The sequence below is a fragment of the Carassius carassius genome, chromosome 38 (genome assembly GCF_963082965.1).
Source record: "Carassius carassius chromosome 38, fCarCar2.1, whole genome shotgun sequence".
NCBI lineage: Eukaryota > Metazoa > Chordata > Actinopteri > Cypriniformes > Cyprinidae > Carassius > Carassius carassius.
The window spans coordinates 8,115,946-8,140,298 of record NC_081792.1 but is presented as its reverse complement, the minus strand read 5'-3'; the positions used below and the strand labels follow the sequence as shown (position 1 = coordinate 8,140,298).

The 24,353-nt window shown below is 37.0% G+C and overlaps 1 protein-coding gene across 1 annotated transcript in view; it reads left to right on the top strand.

Moving 5' to 3' along the window:
• The window catches only part of LOC132119246 (adhesion G protein-coupled receptor L2-like), a 113,052-nt gene that overhangs the window by 66,171 nt on the left and 22,528 nt on the right, over positions 1-24,353 (top strand). The window contains exons 5-16 of the mRNA XM_059529055.1: positions 947-1,747; positions 9,235-9,528; positions 10,498-10,601; positions 11,100-11,285; positions 14,062-14,100; positions 15,475-15,658; positions 16,680-16,802; positions 17,332-17,537; positions 18,250-18,423; positions 18,778-18,987; positions 20,298-20,518; positions 22,492-22,558. Of these exons, the coding sequence (XP_059385038.1) occupies positions 947-1,747; positions 9,235-9,528; positions 10,498-10,601; positions 11,100-11,285; positions 14,062-14,100; positions 15,475-15,658; positions 16,680-16,802; positions 17,332-17,537; positions 18,250-18,423; positions 18,778-18,987; positions 20,298-20,518; positions 22,492-22,558 (2,609 nt within the window). The remainder of the gene's footprint in view (positions 1-946; positions 1,748-9,234; positions 9,529-10,497; positions 10,602-11,099; positions 11,286-14,061; positions 14,101-15,474; positions 15,659-16,679; positions 16,803-17,331; positions 17,538-18,249; positions 18,424-18,777; positions 18,988-20,297; positions 20,519-22,491; positions 22,559-24,353) is intronic.

Genomic DNA, 24,353 nt, shown 5'->3' with positions numbered 1-24,353 from the left:
TTGTTTTTCTTTCTTTAATATATACATTTTGTGGTGGTAAAACCTTCCTTTCCTTGTAAAACTGTAAGAACACTCTTGCTGTTCTGATAGCAGGCAGTAGCAGAAAGGGTCTTGTATTTTAGTAAAGGTCAGTGCACAAGCAGCAATCGGAGGGAAGCTTTAAAAGAAAATGATAAAGCACAAGTTAAATGTTAGCGGTAATGCTGAGGGTACATATACCCAATTTCCTCCTCCTCTTCCTGTCCTCCACACTCTTTTATTGCCTGTTTGAACCCCAGCCCCACTCCACACTCCCGGCATGCTCTGGTAACAGGTTTCCCATAGACTTACACAATCTCTACTGTTTCTCGCTTTTCCTTCTTCTAAGTCTCTCTCTCTCACTCTCTACATTTTTCTACATATTTGATTATCATGTCTCTGTTAAGAAGAAAGGAAATGCTTTATGCTGTAAAATGATTACAACATTAGGCCCATAGGAAAGATGTAAAAAACTGTGGAAAAACTTGACTCAGGACACAGACTGCCTGTATGCTGCTCTTCTCTGCATCTTTCTCAAGCCTTATTTAGTTGTCTGCTTTTATTTGCAGGGCAGATTTGTCGTATTCCTTCCTTTTTTCCTTTGTGTTTGGTTGTGGTTTGATTTCTCCATTCCCCTTCAGTATGTCCAAGCAGCAGTGAGCCGAAACTGTTCGCTTACGGACACATAAAAAACTGTTTTTGCTTCCGTTTAAAGCTTCAGTAACCTTCAGATGCAGATCCTTCACGCCTTTTACTGCTTGTGAATGTGGGTAGCTGTTAGCCTTCTTAGTGTGTGTTTCTGTTTCACCGACTACCCAGTTATCAGAGTGATTTAGAGTCAGAAGGCACTTTGCCCTCTGCTTTCAACTAGTGTGAGCTGCCTTCGCTTACGTTTGACTGTTTTCTGCTCTGTTCTTCTCATCACTAGTTTTTCTTTGTCCCGGAACTCTGAAAGCCATTGGAGATCCATCGTTTCTGTACGAGGCAGAGCAACAAGCGGGGTCGTGGTGCAAAGATCCTCTCCAGGCAGGAGACAAGGTTTATTTCATGCCCTGGACCCCTTACAGAACAGATACACTTATTGAGTACAACTCGCTCGACGACTTTCAAAACTCTCGACAGACTACGACGTATAAACTCCCCCATCGGGTCGATGGCACAGGATTTGTGGTATATGATGGGGCTGTGTTTTTTAACAAAGAAAGGACACGTAACATTGTCAAATTTGACCTTCGGACCAGAATTAAAAGTGGGGAGGCAATTATAAATAATGCCAACTATCATGACACCTCACCATATAAGTGGGGCGGGAAAACAGACATCGACTTGGGAGTTGATGAAAACGGTCTTTGGGTGATCTACGCCACCGAGCAGAACAATGGCATGATGGTGATCAGTCAGCTCAATCCCTACACCCTTCGCTTCGAGGCCACCTGGGAGACCACCTATGACAAGCGATCGGCCTCCAATGCTTTTATGATCTGCGGAGTTCTGTATGTGGTCCGATCCACGTACGAAGACAATGAGAGCGAAGTGAGTAAGAGCCTCATCGATTACATGTACAACACCAAACTGAACCGAGGTGAATACATCGACATCCACTTCCCCAACCAGTATCAGTACATCGCCGCTGTGGAATACAACCCTCGAGACAACCAGCTGTATGTGTGGAATAACTTCTACATCCTGCGGTACAATCTGGTGTTTGGTCCACCTGATCCAGCACACGGTAAGCCACATCTCAAATCCATCTAGCTGCACACACACACAGAGTCCCTCTGGATATGGTCGCGAGATTTCAGCCTACTGAGTTGGTATTCCTCTGGCACCCAAGTCTGTGTGTCAAATGTCACGGATGACTGATTTTTAATTTTAGATTTAATATGTGCTTGATGTATTCCGGAAACCTTTCTCGAGTGAAAGCAACATCTCAAAGTGAAGTGGTGGGTCTCAGCAGTAAACAACATCATAGGCGTTGTTAGCATATAATAACAGACGCGTCTCTCGAGCTTTCAGCAGACAGAGCCATTCCTCCCCAGTGTTTAGACTCTTCAGGCTAAACCCCCTCCCACTGCCCCACTGAGAAAGATACCGCTTCCCTCATTGGTAGAGGGTTACCTGTCTGGACATGTACATAGGCAGTCTTGCGGCAACAGTGGATCACCCCCAAAAGACTAGATCTCCTTCCCTAACCGGATCAAAACAAACAACTTGCACTTTGCCTCGAATGCCTCCCAATGTGTATGTGCTGTGCAACGGCTCTCCGCTGAGACCAGATCAGTCCCGAAGGTCACGTCAGCGTGGCCTGTTTTTAATTTAACTTTCAAGAGCTAGGACAGGATGGCCATAATATGTGTCAGATCGTATTTACATTGAAAAAATAATAACCGTAATTACCATAATCCCAGCTCAGCCTAGAGGCCAAGACTCTTGCATTATTCCAGAAAGACTTGGCTAAGTGTAGAGGTCAAACAACTTTACGCAGATTAGTGGGACTTACAAATTTTAAATATGAGTGTATTTCTTCTGCGGAGACCCAGCGGTGTCTACCTCACTCGTGAATCTGCTTGTGCAGACATTGAGCTCAGTAACTGTACCCAGGGCTGTCGTGAACTTGTAGTTGTAATAAGTGTACTTAAATTCGTTGAGGATAAAAGCATCTGCTAAATGACAAGATAGTAGATTCTAAGATACAAATCATTTGTAGGCTGCTTATAGCATTCAAAAGCACCTTATATTAATAACTAGCCATAGATATGGTTCTCATTTAAAGGCTGCACAATTTTTAACTGGCTAAATTTCAAGGCAGCTTCACATATATCCTGCACAGAGAATGCAATCTCAGAATAGACTTTGATAAAAAGTTTTTTTCTTTTTTCTATTAATCAGCCAAGGTAATATATGAATCAAGATTTTTTAATTACATTTTTTATATATATTATTACAAATATGAAGACAATTGAAGAAATTATGTAAAAACAGGGTTTAATGAACCATTGATAGTTTTTCGCTTATTTAAAATTGTGCATTGCACTGGGTTTAATGGAAATGTCCAGAAACCTAGTGGCAGAAGATTGCCATTACCTTCTCCAGTTTTCTAACCATTATTTTTTTTTTTTTCCTACCATGTTCGGTCAATTTCAATAATTGTTGAGAAGCTTCTTTTAATATACTATACTATATAATACACACACACACACACACACACACACACACAAAAGACTGAACCATTTAAAAACTATTTTAAAATTTTGACTTTTTATTTGTAAGAGCTATGCAGTTTTATGCTTAAATTATTACAATGTAGCTTAGCTTAGCAACATGCTAACTGCTTGAAATAATTGTAATTTGAGTCTGTGCGCATCATGATGACTACTTTTTTTTTGTTCCTCGTAAATCATTTAAGGTTCCAATGAGGTTCCATTTCTCATAAGATGCTGTTTTAAAAGATGAGTATGCAGACGGTAGACTGCAAGACAGCTCGCTTTGGAACAGAGCCAAAACACCTCTCCGACCGTTACTATCTGCACTACTTATTATATCAGACTTATTTTTGAGATCAGGACAGAATCATCTGAGTCATTCTTAGCATGTGCTAGCAGCTTTTCTTTAGCCAGAAGCGATTACCGCCACTGAATTAAAACCATTGAGCAAATTTATCCCTGCACAAGCAAGCAATTAAGTAAGAAATATCAACTCAATATCACTTCGGATGCAGAGTATTAGGACTCAGATCTAAAATTCATTGAACATTTCTCTGGGGTGTTACCTCGGAGGGTTCAAATCTTTCATTAAGGAAATGTTATCACATTGTTACCGCAATGTATCCACTTGTGGTTCTCACTTATGATGTGGCTGATTGAATGTGCCCGTGTATGTTCTGCCTCTCTTGTAGCCGCCTGTAAGGGAAGTAATTAGCTCTACAATCAGTGCTGATGAAGGACAAAAACATGCTAATTTCACTAGCATTAGCTCCTGTGAAGTGCACGAGTTGAATGATACCCCCATCCCCACTTCAATCTAATCTGCCATCATTTGTATACTGATGTGTTTTCTCTATTTTAGATGTGGTGATTATCTCATCAGCACAATAATCAGCTCACTCACACTGCCGTCAGAGTTGTGCTCCATAGAGTTGATGTTTGATGTTCCACTTTACTTTCATAGCTGTGAAATTACCTTGATTTTGAGACACTGGAACAACGAACCACTAGAGTATGTGAGATTTGATAAGCCCCTGCTTGTATATTAAGAAATCTCTCCCCTTTAAGTCAAAAAAAAAAAAAAAAAAAGGAATATTTGGAGCATTTATGAGATTAAATGTTTTGGCAAATCACGTCCTATAGTCATTTTGTTTTTATGTGCTGTAAAGTTGCAAGTTAATCTTCAACAGTTTAAACCACTATAAGAGACTAGATAAAAATATAGAACAAAAATTACAAATAAGTAAACACTTATGACTAAACTGTCAAATTTATAGTAGATCGGAGTATTCCACAATATCCAATTACTGTTCATAAATATCCAGAATTATTTAATTTAAAATATACAGTTCTTCTGGTTTATTTTTATGCAACTTGAGCAGAAATACGCCAGTATAACATTTGTGACCGCATCAATGACTGCAGTAGGTCAGTATTAACTGTGGCTGATTAATTGCTGCTGATACTGTTTGGCTTAATCTGATATATTCATTTAGAAATTAAACTCTTAATTTTGCAGACTAATAGTGGGTGTACATTTTTTTTCACTCATACAGTAGCTCTATACAAAAATATGACCTGTGCTTCTCTGGTCCTTTAAATTCTAACTGACTGGAGACATGGAATAACATCACAGACATAAACAGGCCTGAAAATTGTTTATTTTATTTTTTTTCCAACAAATTCAACAACATTTTATTGAATATGAAATTTTCAACAAAAGGGCATCAAAAAAAAGTAATTTAGCCTTTAGAAAATGTTGCTTGGCAATAAAAAAAGATATCAAACTAAATATAAAATGTGCTTTTTTTCCCGTTTATCTTCTATGAAATTTGAAGTTTTAAACCTGAATCGATGTTTTCTGGGATTAAATCTTTACAAAAATGTATAATACTTGATAGATTGTTCTTTAATGTGGAATTCTGGCTCAATATATTAGTATGACATCTCATATGGCTCCTAAATTGCAACAGAAAATGATTAAAACCAGCAGCATATTCATATACTGGAATCATCTTTCCTAATGGGGAATCATCTTGATGTGGAGGAGACAGACAGCATTTATATTTGCCATCTGAATCGGGGTGGAAAACACACATTATGGTGCTTGCCACTTAATTTCATTTTTGCTCATCATTAAAGGAATTAGTTTGACACTGATTGTGATAATTGCCATGTGATATTACACTGCTGATAGTTAGCGAAATTTATGCAGAGCCTTCTCTGCTCCTGCATGAAAAAAAAATAATAAAAATAATATATATATATATTCTTTTTTTTTAAATACTGTGTTCGGAAGGCCACTAATGGATCTGGCTTTATTTTAGTCTCACTTCTATTGCCACTTGTAGAGATTGCTCAGTGGCCTCTATTTTTGTTAAAGACCTCCCTTGAATAAAAAAATTATTACAATTGCTACTGCTGCTACATAATTTTTAGATGCACTTTTTCACCTTTAATGTGAGTTTCACCTTCTTCCTTATCCCACACGTCTCAATCTTTCCTCTGTCTCGTTTTTTAGCCCTTCCCCCAGCCCAGACATTTCTTCTTGTCACCAGCCCTCCCACATTTAGCCCCTCCCTAGAAAATCTAATTTAGCCCCTCCCCCAGTTACCCTAATTTTAGGGTGCTTCTCAGCTGGAGGGATGCATCCTAGCTGTGGTCTTCTTAGATCAAGTCCCTCTAAGGCTTGACTACTTCTCAGCATTAAATGCTAGAATGAGATAGTCCAGTAAATCCACATGGCAACAATCATAGAGATTTTGCAGGTAGGTTTAATGTTGGGTTTGGTGTTATTTTCCAATATGAAAGAGCATTTTAGTGACACTCTTTGGACATTTGAATTCTGAACAACCACAAGACGTACCTGAAGCAATGTAATTAAAACACCACAATACTTCCCTGTACATAATAAATATGTGGCCACAGTCATGTACTGAATGTATGTTTTAGCACCACTCATTGGACATTTTACTTTGACACTGACATGAAATGCGTAATAAGGTACGTAATGTCAGTATTGCAGAAACGTCATCACAAACACATATTTTCATAATTTTTGTCCAAGTTATGTTTGTGTTGTCTTGTTTTGCCTGCATTTTGAGGACAGGCCAGTAACCCCTATGAAGAAAGTTGCTTAATGCATGTGAAAATTCTTTTGGGTAAGAGGAATGTTTAGCTCGATGTAAAAATTCTCTACCATGCTAGAACTAGTACTTAGGAGTGTATTGTCACAATTTCATTAGAATATTTGGGTTGAAATTGTTCTCTGTTGTGAAAGTAATATTTATATTTATGTAATTATTATTATTATTTTTTTTACATTGAACTGATGGTTCCTTTGAGTTTATGCGAGTCAGACACATGTTCATTACAGCACTACAGATGTACTTATCATAAGAGAAACTGTGCTTGTTACAAAAAAGAGAAAATTACTACTTCTACCAATAAATCAGATTTCAAAGGCATTATGTAAAAAAATAACACCTAGGTGCTATGAGACAGCTGATAGCTACTAATTCTAAAGTGATGCATGCGAATAAGTGATGGAGGCTTGAACACTCTGTTGTTGTTTTACTTATATATTTACACACTAGTTGAAATGTTGTATAAACAATATCACACTCGTAGATGTGAGATTTGGCTGTATATCAGCATGCTATAATTACCTTCGGCATTATGCCTACAGCCGATTCACAGCCGTGCCAATATACAGCCATATCTACTCGTATAATTGACTTACACAATTCATGTGTGTATATTACACCACTTAAATGAATTTCTTCCTTTTTTGGCTCAGATAAACCTATATATATATATATATATATATATATATATATATATATATATATATATATATATATATATATATATATATATATATATATATATATATATATATATATATATATATATATATATATATATATGTATGGAATTTGGATAATGTTTCCCAATAGCCAAATAGGTTTTAAGCATTATAGTGTTATAGTAAGATGGTTTGTGAATGTGCTTTCCTGTTGACTTTAACAGGTTTCTCTCATCTTTGGTTTGAAAAAAGCTTGTTTTACAGCCATCATGACAAACAGCCAGATTCTGGGAGTGAAAAGCCAATAATGGCACACCAGTCATGCCAACCATGTCAAAACTCACACACATGGGTGAAAACAGTAAAGATCGGGGTCTGCAGGTAGAGGCATTGCAGCTGTTTATTGCTCAGTTTTTATTTGAACCAAAGCACTGTCTGGTCAGTTGACACTAATTCACAGTAGGTCATGTCTAACCTCAAAAGGAAAGCCTTTTCTTTCACTCGATTGGTCAGTTCAACCTTGCAAACATACACAGAGGTGCTCTCACATCCATAATGCGCTAAAATCTCTCACACTTCCATGGGGCGCTTCATCTGTGAGTTTCTTGGCTGCATGATGTCTTTCACAGAATCTAGTTAGCCGGTGAAAGCAGCGTGTGAAGCTCAGAGGGATTTATGGATTTATCCATATTTGTGGTTGAATGTATGAGGTCAGGTATATCACTTTTACACTGTAAAGGAAGAACCGATGCAAACTGCAAAGAAGTTTGAGTTATCTGGGACTCAAACCACTTTACGTATGAATCTCTTTCTGATTATCATTATGTAACATCCTAGCTAGGAAAAAAATGTAATTGCGTTTTGGAAATAAGACACATATTTTTCGGTGTAAGGTATGGCCTGCAATATTTGCTCAGTTTATGCTGATATATGTACCATATTTTTCTTGCCTGAGGAATAACATTAGTTATATATAAAGATTATGAAACAAAGACACAGGAACAAAGAAACTGAGGGTAAGAGAAACTATGTTCAAAAACTATGTGATTCAGCTCTCTCTTTAATAAGCTTTTGAGATATAATAGAGCTTGAGGTCTTGTATGCAAGCTAAACATGATTATGATTATGATTAATATTATTATTATTAAGATTAAGTTTTTTTGTTATATATATATATATATATACACAGTACAGACCAAAAGTTTGGAAACATTAAAATTTTTAATGTTTTTGAAAGAAGTTTCTTCTGCTCATCAAGCCTGCATTTATTGGATCAAAAATACAGAAAAAAAGTAATATTGTGATATATTGTTACAATTTAAAATAATTGTTTTTAAATGTATTATACTTTAAATTATCATTTAGTTCTGTGATGCAAAGCTGAATTTTTTGGATCATTATCAAAGTTGGAAACAGTTCTGCTGCTTAATATTTTTTCAGAACATGTGATACTTTTTTAGGATACTTTGATGAATAAAAAAAAATATATATAAATATTTTGTAATAACAATATATACTACTGGTAAGTAATTTGGGGTCAGTAATTTATTTTTTTCTTTCTTCTTTTTAAATAAAATCAATACTTTTATTCAGCAAGGATGTGTTAAATTGATAAAAAGTGATAGTAAAGAAAATATATTATTAGAATATATATTATTATAATTTTTTATTTTATTTTGAATAAATGCAGTTCTTTTTAACCTTTTATTCATCAAATATATTAGACAGCAGAACTGTTTCTAACACTCATAATAAATCTGAATATTAGAATGATTTCTAAATGATCATGTGATAGACTGGAAGTTACATGTGACACTGAAGGCTGGAGTAATGATGCTGAAAATTCAGCTTTGCATCACAGGAAAATGTTTTTCTTTTTTTAAGTATATTCAAATAGAAAACTATTATTTTAAGTTGTAATAATATTTCACAATATTACTGTTTTTTCTGTATTTTTGATCAAATAAATGCAGGCTTGATGAGCAGAAGAAACTTCTTTCAAAAACCTTAAAAATAGTCATGTTTCCAAACTTTTGGTCTGTACTGTATATATATATATATATATATATATATATATATATATATATATATATATAATTTTATTATTATTATTATTCTCTTTCATTAAGCACTATGCAAGATTAGCAAAACTGGTACCCAAACATAATTTATGCAACAGCTAATTTTAACCTTTATTCTTTTTAGCACCACCTATCTCAGAGGCATCCACCACACCCAAGTTACTAAAACCAACAACCACTACAACAACCACTACTCAACCGAGAGGTCAGGTGACTACTGTTACCACTACAGGGACCAGAGCTGTTAATAAGACACCCAAATCACCAGCTGTACTTCCCCAAACTACCACCCCACCCTCACTAGAGTCTTTCCCTCCACCTGAGCGCTTCTGTGAGAGCGTAGAGCTCAGGGACATACTGTGGCCACAGACGCAGAGGGGCATGCTGGTGGAGCGACCCTGCCCCAAAGGAACTCGAGGTGGGTGCATGTACCCGTTGAAGTCTAATACGTTGCAGTTTTACACTCAGAGCTCTTTGAATTTCTATCAGTCACATGCAAGCTATTTTGATATGCATTTGGCCGCTAGGCAAAGAGAAATGTGTCTGTTTTCTTAGAATCAATTTCATCACCATTTGAATAAAGCAATAAAGCCATGAGAGGCCATGCGTTGCAGTGATTTTACCACATTTAGTGTTAGTCTTGTTAACAAAGGTGCTTACTAATAATAATAAAATATAATTTGTTATTAATAATTAAAAATAATTTATGTTAATGTATGTATTTATTTGCTAAGTAGTAAAACTGAACTTTATACTTATATTCAGTGCTTTATTCAATACTTTATTCAGATGCTTTATTGTCATAATAAATATTGGTTACACTTTATTTGTTACATTAATGTAATGCACACTTTACTTTTACATTAATGTAAATGTATTTGTATTACAGTGTACTGCAATTATACATTTAAGTACTGAGTAATATTAATTAACATGTACTTACTATAATGTTAGGGTTAGGATGGGGGTTTGCTTTAGGGTTAGTTGCATGTAATTTTTATAGAATTGTTATTATTGGAGGAACTATATGTAATGTGTGTAACAATGACACCGTAAAATAAGGTGTTTGTACATTGTAAAATATTCAATTGTATTTAAGTGTTTGCAGCACTGACGCATATAATTAAACTTGCAAAACGAGTATAGTACAAAACAACATAAAGGAAGAAAATAAAAAAGGTTATTGACAAAGAAATGGCATTAAAGATTAATTTACATGTAAAAGTTAATAAATGTAATTCTAATAATTAAATATGAAAGAGCATTAATAAATTGTGCTGAACACAGACTGGAGTCAGATCACTCAATGGCTCTCATATTATGACAGACAATCCATCAAATACTACTACTACTACTACTACTAATAATAATGTCCTTATTTAAACAGGCACTGCCTCCTACCTATGTGTTCTCTCCACTGGAACCTGGAACCCAAAAGGCCCAGATCTGAGCAACTGTACGTCCCACTGGGTGAATCAAGTTGCTCAAAAGGTTTGTAGTTACAGAATATTTCTGTCCTCGCAGAACGAGGAGCAACAAATGTGGCACTTTTCAGAGCATAACCTCATAAAAATAAAATACTCTCTGGTGCTATAATTTGGAGCTCATTCCTTCTATCATCACTTGTTAAGATGAAGACACACAGCCTTCAAACATCCAGTAGGGATCTGGTGCTCTTTTCAGTGTGCACTTTTGCATTAATGTGAGATGCTTCCTGTAAATAGAATGGATGTGCACAATGGGACACCAAACTTTTGTACACCCACAAAAATGAACAAAAGTAGAAGAAAAGCTTTGGCCATTGAAACCCAGGAAATGCTTCCAAATGCTCTTCTAAAGTGTTACCAGTTTCTAATGATTGCTGTAACTGCTCACAAGAGCTGTTGCTGACTCAGCGTGATGATGTCATAATGAGAGTCAAGAGCCTCGTAGATACAAAATTATATTTTTCAGAGCCATGCTGTGAGGTTAATTTATGTAATCTCTCAGATCCGTAGTGGGGAAAATGCAGCCAACCTGGCGAACGAGCTGGCCAAACATACCAAAGGAGCCATCTTTGCTGGTGACATTAGCTCTACCATGAGGCTCATGGAGCAGCTGGTGGATATTCTAGACGCTCAGTTACAGGAACTGCGACCCAGCGAGAAAGACTCCACCGGCCGCAGCTTCAATAAGGTATTAACAGGATTTCATTCTCAACATGATTCTTTAATAAGCAGCAGCATGCCTTAGACGTTTCAGGGCACTTTGCTTAAAGGACACTTGCTTCATAAAGACTGTTAAACAGCTTTAAGCTCATTGTGTTACACCCCATTGTGCTTTTAGAAAATGGTATAAATGCACAGACTGGAGTGAATCACTCAGTAGGTTTTGCCTACTATCCCAAGATGCCTGGATGATGTACTTTGTCTGGTGTGTATCTGTACATGCATTTTCAGGTAATATACCTTGTTGTGCAATGGATGAAGACTTGTAGTTGTAGAAAAGCTGCCACAGCAGTTTTTTTAAATGGATGGATGTAAATGCATGACAAAGTTGAAATTAAAGCAAGACTGAGAAAAAGGAATATCTAGGTAATTATTTAGACCCTAATATAAGTGGTACTTGACAAAGTGGCCTGTGGTATCACAGCAATAGGTTAATACTTCCCAGTATCAGTGCACGGTCTTACTGCACACTCATACTTTCGTTAGAATAGAACATACTTTACTGCATTTTACAAGTATGCAAATTACAACGCACTCACAATGCTCTCGAAAATAGGTCACATGGAGATGAATGAAGCCAGTTATCAGTCAAAAAAATTATTAGCTGCTTTTATATAAAGCCTATGCACTCATTTAAAATTCATATGAGAGACTGCTTTATGTACTCAAATGCATCCTAACCCTTCCGGTTACAACTGGCCATTATGTAACATTTACTTTAACTATTAGGAATCTTGAGGGCATACATTCATCAAACATGAGCTTTAAAGATATATGGCTCTATTCAGCATTTTCTAAGTCTGCTAAGCTTATATTATCTGAAATTCACTTGGTGGGCTAGAATATTAGTTGGTAGAGACATAGTTCAATCAAAATGTGAAAATCAGTCATGACTTACTCATAAAACCCATAAGACTTTTACAATTGCAGATAGTTTTAATGACACCTGAGAGTCCATTTAAAGTCCATTCAACCTAAACTTCAATGCTTGAAAAAAAAGAAAAGAAAGGTAAACTTTGTAGAAGTATATCAAATGGTTTATTCTAAGTCTTCTGAAGGTACTTGGTGTTGAATTAATGTTACTTTTATTCACATATACACATTGATCAACGCAAATAAATAGAGCACATCGCATGTGGCTAAGGGCAGCTCTACATGCTTGATGTGCGGGAACAAACCTCATTGGTTCTTGAACATCAAACAAGGAATTTTGAGCCTTTTTTATTATATTTCATGTGGTCCATGCATCTGTTCATCACAGAAAGTGATCATGTTACTTCAGAAGACTTGGATTCAACTTTTATTCACTATGTTGTTGTTATGAACTTATTGATGCTTCAAAATTTTGGTTGAATAGACTGGCAATTGAGGGACAGAAATGTCTTAGGTTCTATTAAAAATATATATCTTCATTTGTGTTTTGAACAAAAGTCTTATGGATTTAGAACCACATGAGGGTGAGTAAATGATTCCATGAAACAGAATTTCCATTTTTGGGTGAATCAGTCACAGAGCTTGAAAGGGCATAGTCAAAGTATTTGAAGTTACATTCATTTTGTTAAAGACAAAACCTCTTTCTCAGCTCTTGTGTTGTCTGTTTGGCTTTTTGTGTGTTTCATTCATTAAAGTAAAAAAAGTAGGTGGATATCTGTGAACTCAGATGGCTGAAGCACAGGCTGTACCCACTAAGAGTTAAGCCTTTCTTTCAAATTAATTTCTTAGTTAAAGGCCAGTGGAAGGAAGTGAAGGCACACCAGCCTGATTGCAAAAAGTTTGGATTCCCCAGTGCATTATAGCAAGAATGTCATTTGTCTCATGGGAGCCATGTGGACAACAGCCGGTGTAGTTTACATGAACACCACATGCTCCAGGACCAACATCCTTAGTTTAATCAACTACTCTATTACTCTAAACCTTATTATAAACTCTAAATTCTAAATCAAGGATTTATTTCTCTTGACCCCACACTCCTTCAATGAACCATGGGCCTAACCCCTATTTCTGACGTTAACCCCCTTACCCCGGTGTATTTGATTAGGGTTGGAGCTAAACCCTGTAGGGCAGTGGGTCTCCAGGAGCAAGGTTGGAGACCTAGGAAGACAGTTTGTCTCTACTTACTTCGTTTTGCATTTGTTTAATATGCATGTTACTCAAAATTTGGAAACCCAACTTGTATCCCCAAATGTGATCCCCAATCTCCATTCTTAAATAATTTTCCTGACCCTAATCTAATTTGAATCACAACTTTTAGCCCTATCCCAGTGCCCTGTTGCTTACCCTAAATCTTTCTCTTAACCATTATAACTAAACTTCACCTTTACACCTAATCTCCAACCCTATCCAACTCCTTCTCTTAGTCAGCTTCCAACTCCAATCCCCAACCCTGATCTCGATCCTATAGAGGTAAACCACACAGTGATTTATACAGTCTGTATCTAAATATTGTTTGCATATGTTCCATTTGCATATTTCAGATGGTAATAAGTTATTGATTGTATTTTTACTTGAAAGAGCACCTGAGGGGTTTGAAATCACCAGACTAAATTGTTGTTCTGAAAGCAAGGCCACTCTGTGCACCCATACATTCACCCGTTACATGATTTCATCATAGCAGGTCCAACTGCTATACTGTGTTTCTGAAGTGCTTGTGGATTGGAGAACCCATCAGTACACCATCAACCTTTCTAACTGTGTTTCTTTGGTCTGTTTTTGTTCTTGTGTGTGTCCTCTCTCAAATGAAAAAGCTTCAAAAGCGAGAAAGGACGTGCAGGGCGTATATGAAGGTATATCTGTGCTATGCTACTATACTCTTCACTTGTGTCTGTACTTTCTCTTCTTCTTTTCATGCTATTGTTTCTCAGCATGGTCTTGTGTCTTTCATTCTCACTGTCGCAACAGCATTTCACTCCGCCTGTGTCCTCATTCCCAGAGGTTCAATATTTCAGTGGATTGGAAATTGTGTGGCGGCAATTTTTATGCCCAATTCATACCTTTTATGTGTTTGTTGGTGGTCTGTGTATTTATTTTTCAGTTTCTTTATTGCTAAAGTCATGTGTTAATATCTGTTGACATGCTTTTGAGTTGCAGGTTGGCGGTGCATGTGTTGTTGTTGCACTTAACTTGTTCTTTTTGGTTGTAAACTGTAGATGTCAATTCATGGTGCTTGAAATCTTTTGATTGCTGCACTGGTTTTGCCAAAGCAGTTTGAACTGCTAAAAGATTTCAGACCTAGCAAAAATGATAAAAAAACATAAGTATGACAGGAGAGATTATCTAGAGATTATAGAGATAAATTTATAGAGATAAAGATATATAGAGATAAATTTGAAACCCTAGACTGTGAAGATGCATATATCATCTTTTAATTTTTATTGGTGTTTAGGAGCAAAAAATTATTTAGCAGTGAGAGTAGTTAAAAATGATCCCAAAAATGTAGGAAATTAGAGCCCATATGAGACACAGATGGCAAAACCAATCGGATGAGCAATAATTTTCAAAAGAAGCGACAAGTATGAATCGATATTTTAGTCTGGTGGCGTGAGTGTGCACAGTAGCTCTGAATGAATAGTATGAGAGTGTATGTTTGTAAGGTAAAAAAAAAAATGCAAGTAGGATTTTAAAGTTGCAAACTCAAATGTAACATCCCTTTGCAGAAACCTACTGTATGTGTGTCAAATCTCTGACAGTGTCAACAGGTGGCTTTTTTTATTTATGTTTTCTTTTGTGCATCATGTTATAAAGACCTAGAGACATTACAATACATGTGTTTTCATACTGAAAGCAGGATCAAATTAATGATATTGGGAAATAGTGGTTTGCACATTCAGCTCTGACCACACAGAACAATTGTGTTTTTATATTAAAGGATGCTTTGCATAAGGCATCATAACTGGCTTTCTTTCTTTACCTCATATGTGTCCATTTATGTGCTTGAAGAGCCTTTGACATTCAATACTGCATTCTTGAGACAAACAGAGCATGTCAGGCTAATTTTTGCAGCCTGTTTTTATGTGTGTCACATGATAATGACCTAAAACAAAGTGTGCATGTTTGATTTTATTTGGGCTCGGGCAGACAGCTGCTGATAAAGTCAATGCTTTGACATTTGAATTTACTACAGTGGTTAGTGCTGACACAAGCGTCTCATTGGGCTGCAGGCTATCGTGGATACAGTCGACAACCTCCTCAGACCGGAGGCTCTGAAATCATGGCGAGATATGAATACCACAGAGCAGACGCACGCCGCAACTATGTTACTGGACACCCTGGAGGAAGGAGCCTTTGTCCTCGCTGACAATTTAATGGAACCGGCCATCGTGAAAGTACCAGCCAGTAATATAAGTGAGTACGAGTGATGCGCAAAACTAATATGACTGATACGTAAACAGTTTATTTTGTAGCTGATCAGTTTGTGTTTGCAAATATGTTTCAGCTGTGAGATTTTAATAACAGTGGCCACTAACACATGAGTGGTTGACATAAAATAGTTTTGGGAAGTTGACATGTACTGCAGTGTGGCATGCTAACTCCGTCTTATACTATTTTGAACAGCATTTTTCCTAATCCTTTTATTACTGTTACGCATGCAGCTTTTACGACCTCGTATTAATTGAGACTCTACATGGAATATTTCTACTCCATTCATTTGCCACACCGCAGGACCTTTTAAAAATGAAGTGAAGGCAAAAATGTGATTAAAAATATGAATAAAGACATTTTGACCAGTTACATGGCCTAATATATACACTCTCCTAAATATATTTTTATATTTTGCATACCGTTGATAATACTAAGTCCAAAAACCCATGAATCATCACTTGAATTCTGGCCTAATAGGTCATGGAGTGATTTCACTAAACATGTGTTGAATATTTTCGCAATGTTTCATGCAAACATATCTCTCTTCTATATACTGTGCATTATTTGGAAATCTTATTTTCAGATGAAAAATAGCATTTTTGTTCATCATAACAGCACTTATGCATCAGATGATGGAGAAAAAAATGTTATATCCAGAGCTTTAGTGTAGACAAGCACTCTTTACACATTTTAAACTGCTAATAAAGTAAGTCAGTTTGCTGTGGTATACTACATCCGCTACAGCCTAGCAACTAAAACTTTAAAGTAACATTATGCAAATTGCATTCAGCACAGATTTTGTTGGTGCATTTTCACCTCTAAATGATTTGCATAATTCCTTTAGTCAACCGAACAACGTTCAATGCATGCAAATAAACCGCAATTCATTCTCAGTGAATTCCTCCATATTTTTTTATTTTATTGATTTTATTTTATTTCTCTCTCTATCTGTCTCTGTTTCTGCTTGAACTAACATTGTGAAACGTCTGATTTCTCTCTGCAGTTCTGGATGTTTACGTGCTGAGCACAGATGGGCAGGTTCAGGATTTCAGGTTTCCCCAGAGCGGCAAGGGTGGTATTTCTATCCAATTGTCTTCCAATACGGTGAAACTCAACAGTCGTAATGGTACGTTCCAGACCACATGCAAACTAACTCATATACATTCATTAATAACAATTTCAGTGAGAATAACTACATATAACATCCGATTGCTCCTGTCACTATGGAGATAAAATTGATGTGACCATACTGCTTAACATATGTTGTTTTCAACAAACAAAACTGGGTCTGCTGCAGGGTCACTTGGGAAGAAATTGCACGTACTAAAGTTAGAAACTTTTGTGGGGTATTTACATTTATTTATGGGATTGTCATGTTTTCTGATGTTTGTGGGTGGATGTCAGATTTAAGTTGATTAAAACTTTACTTTACAAACTATTTTAATGATAAAACAACGCAGTTTTGTTGTCACATTGCAAAATTCTATTCTTAATAGACTTCATTTTAATTGTGCAAAACATAATTTCTTATTTACTTCTATTAACTATGAGTTGAAAAAACACCCAGACATGTTCTTGACAGTTTTTGTAAGACTCACTGACATAATGGTAATGGTAACTAATGAGAAGTAAGGTGTGTCATTTTCTCTTCGCAGGTGTTGCCAAGTTGGTTTTTGCCCTTTATAAGAACCTGGGACAGTTTCTAAGCACGGAGAATGCGACGATGAAGCTCGGCCATGAAGCTAATGGACGCAACCTTTCTGTGGCTGTGAATTCTGACGTCATTGCCGCCTCCATAAACAAAGAATCCAGTCGTGTATTTATATCGGAGCCTGTGATTTTTACCCTGGAGCACATCAACGTGAGTGCAAGCAATAAACAAACAAAGGGATCGTAAAAGCTGCGGGATAGCAAAGCAAGACAGTGAAGAAAATAAAATAAAAACAGTCTCAATTCAAACACCCTACAAGGTCACAGAGGGGTTTACTTAAGCCATCGAACATGAAATTAACAAAGTCTGAACCAATGATTATTAGCAGCCTAGACCAAATTCTTAATGAAAAATAATTCGTTTGTCGACATTAAGATGTAAATGATGCAATTTCCTTTTTTTTGGAGTGGATAATTAACTCCCAGATTAGCTATACAATGCGGGATGAAATTACCAGAGGACCAATTATCATCTCACTCTCTTTTAAAGTGTCAGGAGCGCTCCCAGAGGAGACCCGGCTTGATTTTTGCTCTCTATCAAAGTAATTGTGTGATTTCCACAGACATGCCTTCAAACCATTCTGCCCCCTGTTAGCACCTCATATAATCAATGGCCCCATGCTAGATTTCGCAGTCATTTAACCTTATTAGATTTTTTAGTCATTTATGTGAGAACACACACTGCGCATTCAAAAGAGTGTCGGATATGGCCAGCGTTTCATTTGTGAAAGAGTGAATGCCAACAGTCTGAGTTCATTACGATGCCATTTCTTATGCGTTCACACGAGACGGCTACTAAATATCAATTCATTATCATCTGCTAACTCATGAGGAATGTTTCTGTCTCCTCCTGTCGATTACAGATGCAACATTACTATAACTCCAACTGCTCTTTCTGGAACTACTCTGAGAGAACCATGATGGGATACTGGTCCACTCAGGGCTGCAAACTAATCCACGCCAATAAAAGTCACACCACCTGCTCCTGTAGTCATCTCACCAACTTTGCGGTGCTCATGGCTCATCGAGAGCTGCTGGTAAGATGCGATCTTCATAAATATTTAAGCTTTTGTCCGTGCGCTCCTGTGAAACCCAGCTGTTATAATAGACACCGCCAACACTCATCTGCTTCTCTGAGCCAGACGCTGCCAAATGATAACTCACTGGATTGAAGATGGCTGCAAATCGGCCAGTTTTAGTCTACTTTTAATAATAGCAAAAGTTTCTTCAAACAAAAACAGTTTGAACTAAACTGTTTAAAGCTCAAACATCTGTGCCACTAGTGTTACCAAGTGGAATTGCAAAAACATAACCACAGAACTTTCTAATAACCATCAAATTTCAGTTGTGATCTGCATCAATATCTTTTCCCTCCATCTCTATACGTGCAGGGTGCAGATAAAGTCCAGGAGCTGTTGTTGAGCGTCATCAGTCGTGTGGGTATCGTGGTATCCCTCATCTGCCTGGCCATGAGCATCTTCACCTTTTGTTTCTTCCGTGGGCTGCAGAGTGACAGGAACACAATCCATAAGAACCTGTGCATCAACCTTTTCATTGCTGAGCTCATCTTTCTCATCGGAATCGACATGACGGAGCCCAGGGTAACGTTACCTTGAATGGATCTAATGTTTTCAGCTAGTATCATGGAAATGTTTAGAGACGTGTCCACAACATCCAAGACAAATTGTTGAAGGGAGTTCCAGTGAGTTCGAGTTGTGTTTTGACACATGATTATAGTTTTTCAGGATTACTGGGGTTTGTCAGTAACTTGGTGCTTTTTGTCAAGAATTTATTTAAAGAAATGCATTTCAGATTAATTTGTATTTTCTTTATGTATTATATATATATATATATATATATATATATATATATATATATACAATAAAAAATGTAAAATGTAAAAGAAAAAGAAAAAAGATGTTGTTATACTACTGAAAAACTACCTTATTAATATTTTTGACTACTACTGATATGAAAAAAAGAAAGAAAAAAAAAATGTTTGTTAAATATTTTATTTCAAAAGGCCTGGAAAGGCTTTACAGTTTTTGTTGGGACATGACTGTGGGGATTTTCTCCCATTCAGACACAAGGGCATCAGAGATGGGGGCTGGCTCGTTGTTCCAGTTCATCCCAAATGTGTTCAGTGGGGTTCAGATCTGTGCTTTGTGTAAGCCAGTCAAGATCTTCCACACCAGTAAACCATTTCTTTACAGACTTCGCTTTGTACACAAGAGTCATTATCATGCTGAAACAGAAAGGCCCTCCCCAAACTGTTGCCAAAAAAAAGTTGGAAGCACACTATTCTCTAGACTGTTGTTTTATGCCGAAGCATTAAGATTTGTCTTTTGCTGGAGGCCCAGCAGAAGCCATCAATTAGAAGGGGGTCCACATACTCTTGGCTATGTACTGCAGAACTACATTACCTGACATTTTTAGAGCCATTAAATCAAAAAGAAGAAACCAACATAAATACAAAGTGTTTGTTCATTTATTTATATATATATATATTTTTTTTTACTTTTTACATTACCTTGCATTCAAACAGATAGAGTCAGTAACTTGACCTTTTTGTGTGTATATATTTCTGAAATAAAATAAATTTCACATGAACATTTTAACCTTCATGTTTTAAATGTTTCAATTTAAATCAAACTAGATAATGTCAATGTCAAAATGTTGTTTAACTGTCCTTGGTTAGTAAAAAAATAAATAAATAAATAAATACATAAATAGTTAGTAATAAGAAGAAAAGTAATAAATAAATGTAATTAAATTGCTGAACGTTTTACAATGACATTAAATTGAATAAAAACATTTTTTTTAATGCATTTTGTTTTTAACTTGGTACAGTATGTACACAAGATAAACTAGATTATTCACTTTATTTATCTTTGACCATTTTGTCCCACAGATGGCCTGCTCCATAATTGCAGGAATTCTGCATTACTTTTTTCTGGCATCTTTCGCATGGATGTGTTTGGAAGGGGTTCAGCTCTATCTGATGCTGGTGGATGTCTTCGAGAGTGAATATTCACGCAGAAGATATTTCTACATGGCGGGATACCTCCTCCCCGCTGTGGTCGTGGGTGTTTCCGCTGCTGTAGACTACAGGAGCTATGGGACTAAGAAAGCGTAAGAGAGCGTTTTCTTTGTGTGTGATTTTTGTTTTGTTTTGTTTTAAATGCAGTGCTATCTGCGGGAGCGTACCACAATCTGACGGTTCCATAGGTACCACACACACACATACACACACACAACACACACACACACAACACACACACACACACACACACACACACACACACAGAAAGTCTTCAGAGGATGCCTTACAGTACAAAATGTGGTTTTCAGGCTGGGCTGCTTGTGTAGTGTCTTTTGTTCAAAGAGTCTCTGGTGACCTGTTGTTTGTAAATACTCTCTATCGGAGACGAGGGCCGCATGAGAAAGAGGCTTTTACCCAGATTAATGGCAGTGCTTCAGCCCTGCATGGGCTCTTGGGTTGCTCCTTATAACACATAAACAGTTGGTAGTGTGTCGGCCTTGTCTGCCACATCACTGTCTTTTAATACGAAGCACAGTGGTTTGCTTTAGATATGTTATGAAAGCAATGCTTGTAGCATTGCATTTGTCTTTGATGTTTTCTACGGTTTCTTAGAGAGCTGTAGTATTGACAATTTGTATGATCAGTGTTTCCTGCTGGAAGTCACACTCTAGAGAAACTGGATCTGTTACAGGAAATTACTGTCTTTAAGCAGTGTTTAATAAACGAATGCGGAATCAACCCATATAAAACACTGTAACGTAACCCACGTGAGCCTGCTCAGTAACATATACTGTCCTTAGTGTGTATGTTTATTGGTTCTGTTTGCAAAGTCAAGCATCTCTAATACAGTTGCTCACTTAAAGTTCGGGATTCAAGCTAAAAACTAATCAACTTCATGTGTAATTGCTTTCCAAAATGTGTCAGAATGCAAGTATTTGCTTTTTAAGACTGTTTTTCTGGGTCCAAACGCTTTATCAGATTCTAAAAGAAAAAAACAAATGGTGCTCAAATATACACTCAGGGTGTGCTGTAGTACTACCAAAATATCATGATACTAACTTTTATCTGCATACGTAAATCTCAGATGACCAGATGGTGATTCATCTTTTATGAATCTTTAAAATATTGGTGTCTGGGATGCAGTGAGCCCAGAGGCTGTAGTGTACACAGAGCTTTTAAAAGCATAGCTTTAAGGGATAGTTCCCCAAAAAATGAACATTTTATCATCATTTACTCACCATCATGTTGTTCCAAATTTGTATGAATTTTTTTCTTCTGTTGAACACAAAAGATTATATTTCGAAGAATGTTGGGAACCAACCAGTTGCTGAAGCGTTTGACTTCCATATAATTTTTTCTTTCCATACTATGGAAGTCAATGGCTACCAGCAACTGTTTGTTTACCCATATTCTTCAAAATATCTTCTTTTGTTTTCAGTGGAAGAGAGAAATTCATGCAGGTTTGGAACAACACGACGTTGAGTAAATGATGACAACATTTTTGGGTGAACTATCCCTTTAAATGACATGAAATGAATTGATGGCAATATATAAAGTGAAGTGACATTCAGCCAAGTATGGTGACCCATACTCAGAATTCATGCTCTGCATTTAACCCATCCGAAGTGCACACACACACAGAGCAGTGAACACACACACACACTGTGAACACACACAGACACTGTGAACACACACCCAGAGCAGTGGGCAGTCATTAATGCTGCGGCGCCCAGGGAGCAGTAGGGGGTTCGATGCCTTGCTCAAGGGCACCTCAGTTGTGGTATTGAAGGTGGAGAGAGAACTGTACATGCACTCCCCCCACCCACAATTCCTGCCAGCCCAAGACTCGAACTCACAACCCTTCGATTGCGAGTCCGACTCTCTAACCATTAGGCCACGACTTCACCAATGTACTGCTTATGCCATTATCTTTAATATTGTATTTAGAAAGTAAGCACAATTTGTTAAAGAACATGTTAGAACTCTTGTTTTTGTCTAAAGTAACCGGATGACTTAGGAATGTTTTCTATAAAACATTTATTTTATTGTGTTGTCTTTGCAGATGCTGGCTCAGGATGGACAATCACTTCATCTGGAGTTTCATTGGGCCCGTCACCTTCATTATTATGGTGCGTTCAGTGTCTAATGACCTTCACATTGCTTAAGATGGAATATGGCATGTACATATTTGTGTGATTGAATGCTGAATACTTGCGTCTGGTGAAAGGACAAAAAAGGGAAATGTGCAGTGCAAGACCGTGTTTCAGAGTTTAAAGAGTAATTGAGAAAATCCTCCAGTGCAAAAACATCGAGCTGCCTTTGTTTCTTCAGTCTTATTCAACAGATTGCAGCCCATTGATTTCTGCTTAGATCGGTTCAGTCTTAGCAGACCCAGTCAATGCGGCCTGCAGAGAGGTTCGGAAATGCTGCTCTTAAGGCATTTATTTATTTTTTCTCTCTTTGGAATCGTTTTGATACGATGTGGCTTTTTCAACATAGCATCTGAGCACAACATTATGCTGAAATGATACACAGCAGGGCGCTTTCAAGCTACGGGGTTGAGACAACCCATTGGGATGTGGATAGAAGAAATGGCAATGTCAAATAATACAAATCAAAAACCTATATTGTTATGTTCAACCTTTTAAGGAGGTTGCTGATGATTCTCACTGACTTTGTTAGCCATGAAAAGCCGGTCATATAGCACAGCTGCAGTTTAAGCATGCTGCTATTTGCGAACCAAGAGATTAGAGCTTTGGACTACTAGATTGGGGTGGTTAAGAGGAAGTAGGCCTGAGAGAGACAAAGATAGAGAAAGTCTGCGTGATGGTAAGACTAGCAGGTGGTATTCACATCTGTCTGGCTGTTTGTTTGCCCTCTTAACGCTGGATGAAAAAAGAAATCGTCTTCCTGAAAATGGAAGGACAAGAGGAGATGTCTGTGGAGGGTTGACTTTATTATATCCTTTATGGTTATGTAAACAGACCAGGTGATCTTCCTGTCGGGGTGAGCAGTGATGGAAGCTGTGTTTATTGAAAAGACTTTTAGTTGAAAACAGATTTAGAGACACACAGATGGTTCAAACCAGTGTTTGTGCTGCAATAAAATATAGAAGGTAATTAGAGAAGTGGCCTGAAACCACTGGAGAGGAGTGGCCTGAAACATCTGCATCTGCTTTTAATAATCAAATGCTATGAAATGATCTAGAGATTACTTAAATATAAAAAAATAAAATAAAAATAAGGATTTCCATTAAATGGAATATGTCACGTGACATCCTAACCATAGAGTAAATACAAAAGAAAAGAAAAAAATCCTTTTTAAATGTAATTATTAATATGAACTGATTTGCTGTGACTGTAATTTGTTACATTTCTATTACCATTTTACCGTGACTAGTTACTGAAAGTAAAATCATTCTGTGGAATGTCAAATTTAGGTACACATATTTGATTTATGCTCTGAATTAGAATGAGGTAATAAAACCTGTGTGCGTAATATTTATAAATAATTATCAAACTGCGTTTGAATATTTATCAATGGAGTATAAGAAATCCCTCTTCTCAACATGTCCAACTGATTTTAAAGAGGCTGACAGCCCATGAGATACTGCAAACAATACATATTTTTGCAAACGCTCTTACAGGAAGTCCTACACACCCATAGATCTGCTAATTTAGCCGCTGCAGTGCTGGATGAGGTGTGATGTATGCGTTTGCGGTGTTGCTGATAATCAGAATGCGTGTTCCAGTCATCAGTGGCAGGAAGCTTGTGACCCTCTATGAAGCTGATTTATTGTTGTATGCTCTGCTCGGGCAGCAAGCAGGACTCGTAGTCCTCAGGCTGCTTGACAATGCTAGATAAAGCACAAAGCAGAGACTCTCAGGGGAACGTGAGACCAAGGTTTCCTCCAACCTCTGACCC